The sequence below is a fragment of the Plutella xylostella genome, chromosome 19 (genome assembly GCF_932276165.1).
Source record: "Plutella xylostella chromosome 19, ilPluXylo3.1, whole genome shotgun sequence".
Classification (NCBI taxonomy): Eukaryota; Metazoa; Arthropoda; class Insecta; order Lepidoptera; family Plutellidae; genus Plutella; species Plutella xylostella.
Window position 1 is genome coordinate 1,838,689 of NC_063999.1, and position 13,448 is coordinate 1,852,136.

Consider the following 13,448-nt stretch of genomic DNA (forward strand, 5'->3'; position numbering starts at 1 on the left):
ATACCTAATTTCTTTAAACTTAATTTGTTACTAAACAAATTTGCTCAAACTTACAATTTATTCTTGAATGTAAAGGGTGTGGCGTGAAATGGTATCAAAATAATTAGGTTTTTTGTGATCAAGCGATCGTAGTATTTATTTTAGGAAACTTTTGTAAATGTATTTAATTAATTGTACCAGTAAAATAAAGCTATTATTACATTTAAAGAGCTTGTCTTTTTCATTTAATTACCTATAATAATATTAAGATACACATTTTTTTCCATTATAGCCTACGTTATACAACGTTAACTATACGACAAAACAGAATAGTATAATAAAAATACCTTAAATAAACTCATGAATAACTCTCGCACTGTGTTGCTCTCATAACAGATCTCAATTTGGACGGATCGCTCAGGAACCACTGCCACAGCTTCCTCAAGTTCTGCTTATCGCCATTCTGAAATGCGGAAACGATAATATTTGTTATTCATTCAGGAAAAAAATATATTTATCTGAGGACTGAAAGCAATGGCCTACGCACACCGGGGCGGCATGGCAACGGTTTTTTACTAATAGACATTCAACCGCAATGTTACAGAAATACGACATAAATAACTTTGCTTTTAAATGATGCCATGGCATTGAAAAATCTCTTTCAATGCCACGGCTAGAGTTAATGTCTAGGATTAGGCACTAATAGGATTAGTTGTCACTGTTAGTCACAGACTGCCGAGGGTGCACCAGACATATACAGTTGATAAGTACTACAATCAAGACACAGTTGTAGCTGTTGCTGGCAACTTGCACTTTGTACTACCAATATTATTACGTGGACCCCAACACAAACAAGCTTGTAGAGAGTTGTCGGGTATGTGGGCAACCCGACTGTCAGATGTTTTCAAGCTGCTTGACGGCCTCCGACTAGGTTTAACGACTGCTGCCGAAACAGCAACCTCACCTTAACTCGTGCGAACTCGGTCCCCGCGTGGCAGACAGCTCGCTCGGCGGCGGCGACGCGGCGCGCGAGCCCCGCGCCCAGCGCCGCCGCGCCGCCGCCGCGGGGGGCGCCCGTGGGGCCGGAGAGGAGGTAGGTGCAGGTGACGTCACATGACATTTTAGACGCGAATTACACAGAAAAGGCAAAAGCGCGGCGCTGCCGCTTCAAAACGTTTCAATACAAAATGTAAGTAAGCGACGATGAAACCATGCGCCTATGCCGCGCTGCTTGAGTATAATTAAGAACGTGTCGCTTGCCTATGATGCCTACGCCGCGCCTTCGCCTTATGCCTTTTCTACATAATAACGAACAAGAATACGATTTCGCTGTTTTTTTCCATATGTTTGTGTAGTATCGCATTGTTATGTAGCCCATGATAAGCCCTCTGGTAGCTTTAAGTTGACTATGTCAACCGCAGATTGCCGCTCGTCTATAAGCTTACCTTGACTCGTGCGAACTCGGTCCCCGCGTGGCAGACGGCTCGCTCGGCGGCGGCGACGCGGCGCGCGAGCCCCGCGCCCAGCGCCGCCGCGCCGCCGCCGCCGCGGGGGGCGCCCGTGGGGCCGGGGAGGAGGTAGGTGCAGTTGACGTCACATGACATTTTAGACGCGAATTGACGCATAAGGCGAAGGCGTGTCGCAAGCATCTTACTTACTTACTTACTCCGCTCGCGCGGCGACCCAAAATGCCGCTTCAAAACGTTACAATACAAAATGTAGGTAAGCGGCGACGAAACCACGCGCCTAGACCGCTCTGCTTGAGCATACTTAAGAATGTGCCGCTTACGTACATTTTGTATTTTGGAGCGGCAAGATGCCTAGCCGCGCCTTCGCCTTATGCCTTTTCTGTGTAATTCGCGCTTTACTCAGTCGGTAGAAAAATGCCGCTCGCCTTTAAGCGTAGGTACTCACCTTAACTCGTGCGAACTCGGTCCCCGCGTGGCAGACGGCTCGCTCGGCGGCGGCGACGCGGCGCGCGAGCCCCGCGCCCAGCGCCGCCGCGCCGCCGCCGCCGCGGGGGGCGCCCGTGGGGCCGGAGAGGAGGTAGGAGCGGAGCGGGAGGTGGCTGGTTTGGCTGTGGGATGAGAACTATATGTATTGTCTGTGGAATGAAAATGAGGTAGTTACCAAAGTGTATATTACCCAAGGGGCAATAAATGAGTTTGTCCCCGAGGTTTGATAACGGTGGGGTACCACCATCGAACATTAGCAATCAACAATCTGACGTAATTTGTATGTTTGACATGCGAGCGATGCTGCTTATCTCGGACTAACAAGCTCATAATTTGCCGGTCGTGGTACGGTTACTGAACGTAACGAGAGCGCTAATAGCCCGAGGGACTTATTTAAAGGGTTCACCCGAGGTTGACACTGTGGTGAAAATTATCATTAACCTTTGGAACGCCGAATCACGCATTCCTCCAGGTATTATTTTTCCGCATCTACCTTTATCTACATTAAGCCGATTCTTGGTTCAGAAGCTCCAGGCCCTTGCCAACTCTTGGATGTTATTTACATAATTAGACTTGACATAAACGTTCACCTTTTGTACTACAATCTACATTACGAGAGAGCATTTTTTATGGGACAAAATATTTTTTGTACCTAATCAATCCATTAATCTATGAACATCCTAACAATAGCTACTTACATCTCCGCTAATCTCTCTTCCTTCTGTCTAAATCTATCCTCAACAGCTGTCTTCAGTTCTTCGATCTCTCCCAACAGCTCTGCGTATTGCTTGACCAAAACCACCACATCTGTAGTAGGCTTCACTCCCAGTATACTGCTGATGGCGTGCAACAACTTGTCCTGGCTCTGTAGTCTTTGCGAGCAGATCTCTTGCTCTTCACATATTGCCATCATTGTTTCCTGAAATTAAAGTTGGATAAATTGAGTTAATGGCATGGTAGGTACAGAATATATTGAAGCCACATATTTTTACGATTGTGGCTATTGCTTATATTTTGGCTAGTTTATTATAATAAAGTAGAAAGTTATGCATATAAGGATGCGAAGGCGGAATATAGGACACATAATACTAATTTCCTCTGAAAACAAATACAGCACAAACCTAGCAGTCGCAGACGACGTCACCCGGTGCAAGGTCGTCAGGTCGGCTAGGTTTTATTGTTTTATAGCAATACACGACCCATCATATTTAAATTTATACACATACCTACCTCGGGTTCGTGACTGAGGTCATCTTATAAGGGTCAGCTGAAAACCACCGCTTTAGCCTCATTCTCTACAGCACATTCTGAGCTGGTGTCTTTTCTTCTTATTTTTTTGTTTGGTTGTCAGTGTGTCAAATAAGTTTTTTTTCTTTGTTTGGGGCCATTTGGTGTCGCTCGTGTACCTAAGTTTGTATAATCACCAGTCTCCCCCTGCTGGCGGCGGCCCTTGCCCCGCGCCGCGCCCTGTGCCGCGCGGAGCACTGCGCCGCCCCCCCCGCCGCCCGCAGCGAGAGCCACACGCCGCCGTCCAGACCACGCGCCCGTGACGTCACACGGTGGAGGGGGGGGTGTACTACCCATAGTAATATACACACAACCCAGCATAGTGAAATGTATATGCATACTTACCTACCTCGTACCTCTAGCTATATAGTCGTTTGCAATAGAATCCAACAATCATGTAAACAAACCAAATTGTCACGATTGCTCCGTAATCACATACATTTGACGATCAATTATGAACATAGTCTGATTTCAACGAACGCACCATTGTTTTCACATTATCTTCAACACGATTTAACTTGTATTTATAACTTAAATTTGTTAAAACATTTGCAACGTAAAAATTTCGAAGTATTTGACAAGCTGTCATCTTAGTTTTTTACTTATCGAACTCTATAAGTCATTGAAAAGTTAGTGTTGTTCGTAATCTGAAGTTATATTTTAATTTTAATTTAATAAATTATTTTAATTTAATATTATTTGAATACAATAAAAAATAATTTTCAAGAGCTTAATATAATTAACCAAAACGAAAAAAGGAAGAGGAAGAAATGAAAAAGCTCGACGGCATTTTAGACACGGCAAGCGATGACACAGTGGTTCCATTTATAATTACGGTCACCTGCGACACTTCTGATAGTGATGATGAAGAAGACGAAGATTTAAATTTGTTTTAATAAACACTTTTTTATATATAATCAGTTTTGTTTTATAGTCTATGGCTTATATATTTAATCTAATTAGAACACTATGACATCACTATGGGCATAAACAATACGCTATCAATGTCAGTCCGCCATATTTGTTTACATGATTGTTGGATTCTATTGCAAACGACTATACCTCTGAACAACCCGTCATATTTAAATTGATAGGTATGTATTATTATACCTACCTCGGGTTCGTTTCTGAGGTAACTTTATAAGTACCAGCTGAAAAGCAGCGCTGTAGCCTCATTTAGCACAGCACATACTGTGTTTGCGCCTTTTAGACGCTCTAGACAGCACAAAACAAAACAGCCGTGATTTTTTTGTTTTGTGTCATTTTCTTGTTAGCAATGTGTCAAATAGATAGTTTCTTCCTTTAAAAGCGTGGGGGGTCACCATTATGGGTGGCTATTATGCTCGCTGTATGTATATAGTTACCAGTCTACCCCTACTGGCGTGGGCCCGCGCCCCGCGCCCCCCCGCAGCCGCGCGGAGGACTGCGCCGCCCCCCCCGTCGCCCGCAGCGAGAGCCGGTGACGTCACACATACACACTACCCATCATAGTTACATTGATATGTACCTATATGTTATATACCGACCTCGTGTTCGTATATGAGGTTCCCTTATAAGAGCCAGCTGTAAATCAGCGCTGCGGTCTTATTTCCACAGCACATGCTTAGCTTGTGCCTTTTTGACGCTCTAGACAGCAAGCTTTGTATATTTTGTATCATATTCTGTATTAGTGCGTTAAATAAATATGTTTCTTTCATAAAAATTGGCGCCATTTGGTATCGGCATTCGGCATTAATGTTAGTAGACCTCTTTCATTTCTCGCTATTTGACAGCTGTCATAAAGCTACTTACTAGTCTACCCCTGCTGGCGGCGGCCCTTGCCCCGCGCCACCCCCGCAGCCGCGCGGAGCACTGCGTCGCCCCCCCCGCCGCCCGCAGCGAGAGCCGCGCCAGCGCGCACACGCCGCCGTCCAGAGCGCGCGCCGGTGACGTCACACGGTGCAGGAAGGTTAGGTCTGAGAGGATCTGTCTGTGGAGTGGAAATGATTTCGATATTTATGGGTTACGTAAAGGATAAAGTCACCGACATAGCTCACCGAGTTAGTAAGCTTAAGGTCGTGTCCCCAGTAGGCAAACTGTTAGCAACGTGATACTGAGATAGTCGTCATAGAACGCGCGTAACGCTAACTGCGTACTAAACTAGCAGACTGTGGACACTCCATTTCAAATATTAATATATGAAAAAGCGTACTAAATCGATACACCGCTAACACTTTACCTACTGGGGACACGGCCTAAGTGGCAGTGGGCTGGTCATATCTAACCGATAATCTACGGGAACACATTTTAATGGCGAAGCGAGCAAAATATACACTCACTCTCTAACAGCGGGCGGGGCCCTCACAGCCGCGTCCACGGCGTGTCTCGCGCGTCGCTCCACGCACTGCTGCCCCGCGGCCCGCACCTGCTGCTCCAGAATACACTGCTCTTGCTGCAGCAGCTCCACTGCGCTTAACTAAACTACTCGACGGTCGAATGACTGCTATGCCGAAGGTCCCGGGTTCGATTCCCGGCTGGGGCAGATATTTGTACTTGGGTGTTGATATTTGATATGTATCTATCTATGTATTGTGAATATATATCAGCTGTCCGATACCCATATTACAGTGTGTCTAGTACAGGTTTGATAGTTAATGGAAAACTATGAAAGTTTACGTTTTCTCGCATACTAAGGGCCACTTGCAGAAACATATTAAATCTAGATTTAGTGTCAAATCTCAATTTAAGAAACGTCAGTCCATATTAAATTTGACACTAAATCGAGATTTAACACGTAGGCCCATCTGGAGGAGTAATTGCTAAGCAACGACTATTTATCTAAATAGTCGTTGCTTAGCAATTGCTCAAACAAATGCTTAGCCAAGTGCGACTTCACCTGAACTAAGTCGAGTTGCAATGAGTCTCTAAAATAGACACTACTTAGCGTTTGCTCGGCTAAGTCACTGGCATATATAGAATCTGTTATGTCAAATCTGCGTCAAATGCAGTCAAATGTATATTTATTTATCTGTGGTCATAGTTTCATTCCGTAGTTTTTTAGCAAATTTGGTATAAATGTGGTCTGTGGATAGCCTGAGAGCATAGAATAATAATTTCCTGAGAGTGTGGCAGATGTGACAACTTGGGTATGCTAAGCAAGGGCCAAGTCTTGACAAATGTGAACTCGAACTCGGTTAAGTCAGAGTGCGAACTTACTGGCATAGTCTGTGCTCAAGTAGTGTCTATTTTAGTGAATTCGTGTTCTTAGCATGTGCTTAAGCTAAGACTCCGTCTTAGTTTCGTCTATTTATCTTGGCCTAAATCTACATTTAATATGTTTTTGCAAGTGCCCCTAAGTGGCGCCTCTAGCATTTTCATAAATTGCGAAACCCGTACTAGAGGCTCAGGCTCTGCCTAGTTTGGAAACACATATATCATATATATCAATATCATTCTAACTCACTCTCTAACAGCCAACGCTGATCTAACAGCCACATCCACGGTGTGTCTCGCGCGTCGCTCCACGAACTGCTGGACCGCCGCCTGGATCTGCTGCTCCAGGATAGACTCCTCTTGCTCCAGCAGCTCCACTGTGTTTACTAAACTACTCGACGGTCGAATGGTGTAGTGGACCCTGACTGCTATGCCGAAGGTCCCGGGTTCCATTTCGGTTGGGGCGGATACATATTTGTTTAAAAGATAGATAGTTGTACTTGGGTCTTGGGCGTTGATATTTAGGTATATTCAATATGTCTAATCTATGTATTTGAGTAAATATATATTAGCTGTCCAATAATACCCATATTACAGGCTCTGTCTAGTTTGGGGTCGGATGGCCGTGTCTGAGATGTCCGCACATATTCATTATTATTATTTATTATTCTATTCTATTCTATTAAATTACATTCTAATGTAATAAAGTCAATACTCACTCTCTAACAGCCAACGCTGATCTAACGGCCACATCCACGGCGTGTCTCGTGCGTCGCTCCACGAACTGCTGGACCGCCGCCTGGATCTGCTGCTCCAGGATAGACTCCTCTTGCTCCAGCAGCTCCACTGTGCTCTTAGCTTCCATTGCTACTAGCCTGGTAACATAAGAATATCATTATTAGACAAACGTCGCGGACTTCTGATTAAGGAGTGTGCAGGTGCGAATGTCTCTGAGCTGGTTTAAGATCGTAAAGAGAGGCTCTTCACTTCAGCCCTTTGCTAACCAGCGGAGAATGGGAGTAAGTAAAAAAAAATTAACTACATTGATATTACACTAATATTAGTCTATGGTACCATAGACTTATATTAGTCTATGATTGTACCAACTACAGGTAAAATCATGATGTAGGTATCTTGACCAACGAGTAGAAGACAATGATTAGGTCCTTATGGGGATACGGGGTTAGGCAAAGGTGGCAAATGTGTAAAAACCATGCGACCCCACCAATAGGTAGTGTTAAGCCGGTCAGCCTATTTACTATACCACACCTTATATTTACAAGGCCATTTATTGTCTATTGCATTCATAATATGAATGTCTTCAGTTACACTGATCCAACAATGGGAACGTCAATGATTTTCCACCCTGTTTTGTTTCTTTATGTATTGTAAGTAGTATAAAAATAACGGGAATAACAATGATTTCATTCCTCATCCTCTATTTACTTTATCTGTATGTATTATATAAAAATAAAACTAGGTGACTCACGCATACTGCGAAGGATGAACAGCCTCATAGTTGCAGGTGAGCGCGAGCGTGGCCTGCTCCCCGCTGAGGTCGGCCTGCGCGGCGATGTACGACGTCATGGCGTGCGCTAGCCTGGCAGTTACAACACACATAATTATTATATGCGTTCATTATGCTTTGTTGTTTGTATTGTACCATCCAAGAAAAACATTTATTGAAAGAGTGAGATTGTGAAGAAGAAGAAATACGACCGTCAAACAGCTAAAGACACATACAAAGTTGGTTAAGTATTCTGTAATTTTATTTATAACATACTCATGGTAGCTCAGTTGCTTTTTGGAGGTTGCTTCTGACGACAGAGATACAGATTCAATTCGGTCAAATCTGTGTCATTTACCACAAATATTATATATCACTCCTATACTGAAAGAAAACATCTTGAGGAAACCTGCACACTACTCAATGGACCAGCATGGAAGGGAGTTTAGAGGTTCCACTCAAGTAAGCCAGACACAAGCACTAACATCCCTACGGATAACACAATACCACATACCTTTCCTCCAAAGCCTTAGCATCAACAAGAGCGTTCCTCAGCTCATTGTCAACCGCACTCTGCTCATCCTGCCGGCTCGTGAACCGCTTGGCACAGTACAGGTCGAAGTGCGATCGGAACAGCGCCTGCGACTGGCGGTACTGGTCGAACGGACCGAGTGCGAAGAAACGCTTGGCTGTGTCCTGCGGATTGGGATAGTGTTGTTTGTTATAAAAAATGTTTCGTAATTACTTTGTTTAAGAGTGTTACATGTACTGACCTAGTAGTAGTACATGGATTATAGACCTAGAACTAGACTATGGACCTAGATTGTAGATCTTGATTATGCTGTCTAGCCGAATTTATTCAGTTTTGTATACATTCACTATAGGTATGGTAGTGATATTTTACTGGTGACAAACCCTAAGCTATAATATGTAAACTTGTAAGGCCCTAAGTATTTGTCACCTGCTAAGAAGATATTATAAAATTATTTAATCAATAAAATTATTTTCCATGCATGTACCTAAAAATCAACCTACCTCATCAGTTTGACTATTAGAATACAGGCTCAAAGCATCGGCCACGGCATCAATGGCACTCTCAGTGATATCTTCAATCTCTTGAGCGAGCAAGAGGCATTCTTCAGACAAGTTTGCCTCATCCTGCTTGCATTGGGTCTTCATTGCGTTCAGTTTTGTCACTTCACATGTTAGTTGCTCTTTGGTTTTTCTGAAATTTAAAAACATGTCCAGTTAATAATTATTTCATTTGCAACTCAACTTCAATATATGAATGACTCCCAGATGGCACATGTGACACTTAGGGCCACTTGCACAAACATTTAAATCTAGATTTAGTGTCTAATCTTGATTTAAGAAACGTCAATCCATATAAAATTTGACACTAAATCGAGATTTAACATTAAATCTAGATTAAAGCTGTACCAAAGGTGCCACGTTAGATCCCTGGCAGGGCAGATATTCTTTTAATAGTTTTTCTTGGGTCACTTGGGAAACTTGGATTCTGCTTATGTCAGTTACTATTAACAATCCAGAAGCCTGAATTTCTCAGCAGTTCAACGGGTAAACAATAAATAACTTACTCATTCTGTTGAACAAGCCCCGTGACAATTTCCTCTTGCCTCTCCAGGAACCGAAGTCTCTCCTCGAGCATCTCTGTCTCCAGTTGGATATCTTCCATGGCTTCTGCGTCTCCGGGCAGCGGTAACCCTTCATACTGCTGCAGGATTGAAGCAATGGATTCATCCAGTTCTTGCGGAGACTGCAGTATGCCTTTCTTTTGGATTTCTGCATATCTAGAATAAAAGAAATACATGTTTAATTCCTGTATTTATGAGTGCAGTGATACTAAATTTAATGCTAACTATAACTAACTAACCCTTTGTATCCTTTGAAGACTTGTTGAGATGTGAGTGGTTCATAATTCAGTTATTCAATAATGGCTAGAGGAGGATGAGACCAGTGATGGATGCTTATAATAATATGGAGTGACCTATGTCTATGAGTGGACCGGTATTTGCTGCTATGATGATACTGATGAAGGAGACTAAAGGTAAGGTAATTCCGCATCGTACGCAACAGACGCATCGCATTTAGTTGTCTTTAAAGTTGAATTCACACAATTGTGTCTACAACATCGGCATTGCCGACGTTGTTTCTCTACACATTTATAAACATCCGTTTGGTCCGCATATGATACCGAAAGGTGGACGCTTAAATTAGAACTCACCGGTATTCTTCCCGAGCAGTCAGGGCGTTGCTTTGGTCCAGGTTCTTGTAAAGCCACCCCAAGACACCGGCGTAATCAGGGTCGTTCAGCATCCATTCGAAGGATTTCTTGTAGGTTTCCACTCCTAAACTACTCAAGAAAGGGATAAATTCCTCATCACTTGTTTCACTAAACATGTTCATTTTGCTTTTCAATAGCTAACAATCGTGGTTTAATATTCTTTTATTGAATATTTTTCAACAAATACAGAGGTGAAACATAAATTGTAACCGCCAGAAACTTTTAAAATCGAAAACAAAAACAAATACAAACGTCACACACAAATGACAAACAAAGGCGAAGCTACTCTGTGAACATAAAATGACATTTGTCAACCCTGTTGCGTAGGTAATAAAAGTATAGGTTGTTATTATTCTGAGGTAATAATCAGCCTTTGAATGTTTTTTTTAGGTCATTTCTTACACATTTCTTAGGTATATTTTTTTTGTCTCAGTTAGGTATTTTTGTTTCTATGAGATTCACCAGTATCGTGAAGGTACCTACTTAAGTGGCGGACTCCTAGCCACAACTTCTGATGACTAACAACAGATGGCGTTCGGAACATAATACACAGAACATGAATAAAAACTAAGCAAATTACCAATATGAAATCCTACATCGCGGTATCGAAGATTCTCAGCTACACTGCGGTCTGCGATAAATAGAAATTCCCAACGGTAAACGTTAGGTAGCTGCCTGTCATCCAGGCCACACCATCCGGCCTGGTCGGAGGATCCTGCATGGAGATGTGCTACCACCGTCGCATCTCCATACTAACCAATCCGATGCGGAATGAACCTCGTCGCATCCACCCTAACCCATAAAAAAAAACAAACTTTACAGTAGAGAATCAAAAAGCCGTTTCCTGGTCCAACTGCGTCATTCACGCAAGCATTCCTCACTAAATCATGCAATTCACGTATGACATAAACAGCCGGGTATTGGTCAAATTGGTCCATTAGCCAATTCAAGACCCTCTGTTTTGGCTTTTGGCACATCCTCGCTCTTGGCCGAGCAGGGTTCACGGTCACGGTCGCTGCAGTGCATGGAAGAGTGTTTTTGACACTTAGAACAATAACAAAAACATGTTGCGATTGCGCATAATCCGTGGAATAAGGATTTTTGAGGAATACTATCATCATCATCACACACACGTACTTATAGAGCTTCCACTTTGTTATTGTATTTTAGATGTTTCCTTATGTCTGGTAAGTAAAGTTGGTTTTCCTTTGCAGTCGTCAAATATGTATGGGATTTCGAATGTTAAAAAACCAATAATATAATGGACAGAGTATAGTTACGTAGGCTACGTACATAGAACAACGCGGACTCGGGTGTACCCTCGGGAAGCGTCATAGCGATCTTTCTTGATACAAAAAAGTCTGCCAATTTTTGCGGGGGGAAATTTTACCGTTTACCATGATTATGTCTCATGGGACATATCATTATGAGTTTTAATTCCCAGCAATAAGGGTTACGTGAAGTGACATTTAATAATGAACACAGTGTTTTCATTTTTCTTGCTAATGGATGTAACAATTATCGATAAGTGTTATCGATGAATTCGAGAACATGGGTTAGAAATACTAATTTCAAATTAATTAGGTATAGTTAAATTTAATTAGGAATGATTAATAAACGAAGTCACCTTTTCGCTGTACATTTAGGTATACTCACGTGATAGGTCGCGAGCCGTATCGCCGTTTTTGAATGAGTACGATGCACTGAAGTTGTCGAGTAAGTGGGCAACCCGACGGTCAGATGCTTTCAAGCCGCCCCTTCGGGCGGCCTCTGACTAGGCTTAACGACTGCTGCCGAAGCAGCAACCGGGACCCACGGCTTAACGTCCCGTCCGAAGCACGGAAGCGTCCAGAAAAGAACCATTTGATATCGGTAACTCATCTTGTACCTACCAATGGCTGACCGTGTCAGTTGTTGCTTAACCTCAGTGATCAGTTACGATTACTGAAGCCAATTCGGCTACGGACGCTTCCCAACTATGACCTTTTTTGTCGATTAATACATATCTACATACCGGTACATCACTATTGCATTTTTTGACATTGGTTGCTAGGAAACAGCTAATAACAATAAACCATGACCAAATCTGTGATCAAATCCGGAATCCGGATATTCTATGAATTGAAGCTGTCATTTTAGTATGTAAACAAATCATTTTCTATGAAACGAACGCTTTGCCAACTAGATTGAGTCTAGTGAAAATTTAGACTGCAACTAGTTTTTATAAATCGGTGGGCCTTTCTGGCCTACCACCCCGCCAGAGGGGAACGTCTGCCTATTTCGTCTCCAGACCATTCATACTCAATGGCTACGTAGCATATATAGTTAGGAGGTTATGTTATGTAGGTACTTATACAATATACATGCGAGGATCATGGCTTTGTTCCTTCTTGCTTCTCACTACTCATGGAAGCATGGGTCGAAGATACCTGACTACTTAATACATCATCACGACCCATCACATCCTCACTGCTGAGGCACGGAAGAAGGAAGGGTTTAGGCCTAGTCCACCACGCTGGCCTAGTGCGGGTTGGTGGACTCAATACATTGTATACAGATGTATACAAAGGTACTTATTATGGGTTTTCTGACAGCTTTTTTATTGAGCTACCAAAAACCACTCAAACCATTAAAACCACTCATTAGTCTCATTACCTACCAAGAGGAACACACACCATTAGGGTGCATTACTAGTTTTAAACTTGAATTTATATATTTTTATTGCATGTTGTGTTATGTACCTGTTGTGTGGTGCCAATAAATAAATAAATAAAGGACTTTGTATAAGTCCTTGTTACCTACCTATTTATAAAATTTCCACTACTTTCTGGACTTTTGCAACACCATTGTACTCGTAGGTATCTATAGGTCCACATGAGTTTCTACATCTACATGGTCCACGTAGGTTAACATTATTCTTTAGATAGGTAGTGGTAGTTATGATTGGTACCTTCTTTCTCCACATCTATAACTACTAACTACATACATACCTAATAAGTAGATTCTATAGGTAGGTAGTTATTTTACTTGCTACATCGATCGTAGGTACTAAAGAATTGCACACAGAATACAATGAAACCCACACTCTATTAAAACTACTTTCTACAGCAAAGCCTGAGAGCAAAGCGTGCTTTATAAAGTCCTCATTGATGTGTCGAGTGTTCACAGACTACAGCGAACAAGAGTGCAGTGGAAAGTTCTAGAGGCACCATCTTTTGTTTTC

General features: G+C 42.6%; 1 protein-coding gene across 1 annotated transcript; it reads right to left on the reverse strand.

Annotated features, from left to right (window-relative positions):
* Positions 1-236: 236 nt before the first annotated feature.
* LOC105391737 (augmin complex subunit dgt3) lies at positions 237-10,436 on the reverse strand. Its single transcript, XM_048627902.1, has 11 exons — positions 10,166-10,436; positions 9,519-9,731; positions 8,956-9,145; positions 8,435-8,616; positions 7,903-8,013; positions 7,133-7,288; positions 5,021-5,190; positions 3,359-3,510; positions 2,633-2,853; positions 1,894-2,056; positions 237-442 (listed from the first exon to the last, which is right to left on the reverse strand). Exons 1-11 carry the CDS (start codon positions 10,345-10,347, stop codon positions 338-340), a joined length of 1,845 nt encoding a protein of 614 aa, XP_048483859.1. The 5' UTR covers positions 10,348-10,436; the 3' UTR covers positions 237-337.
* Positions 10,437-13,448: the final 3,012 nt, after the last annotated feature.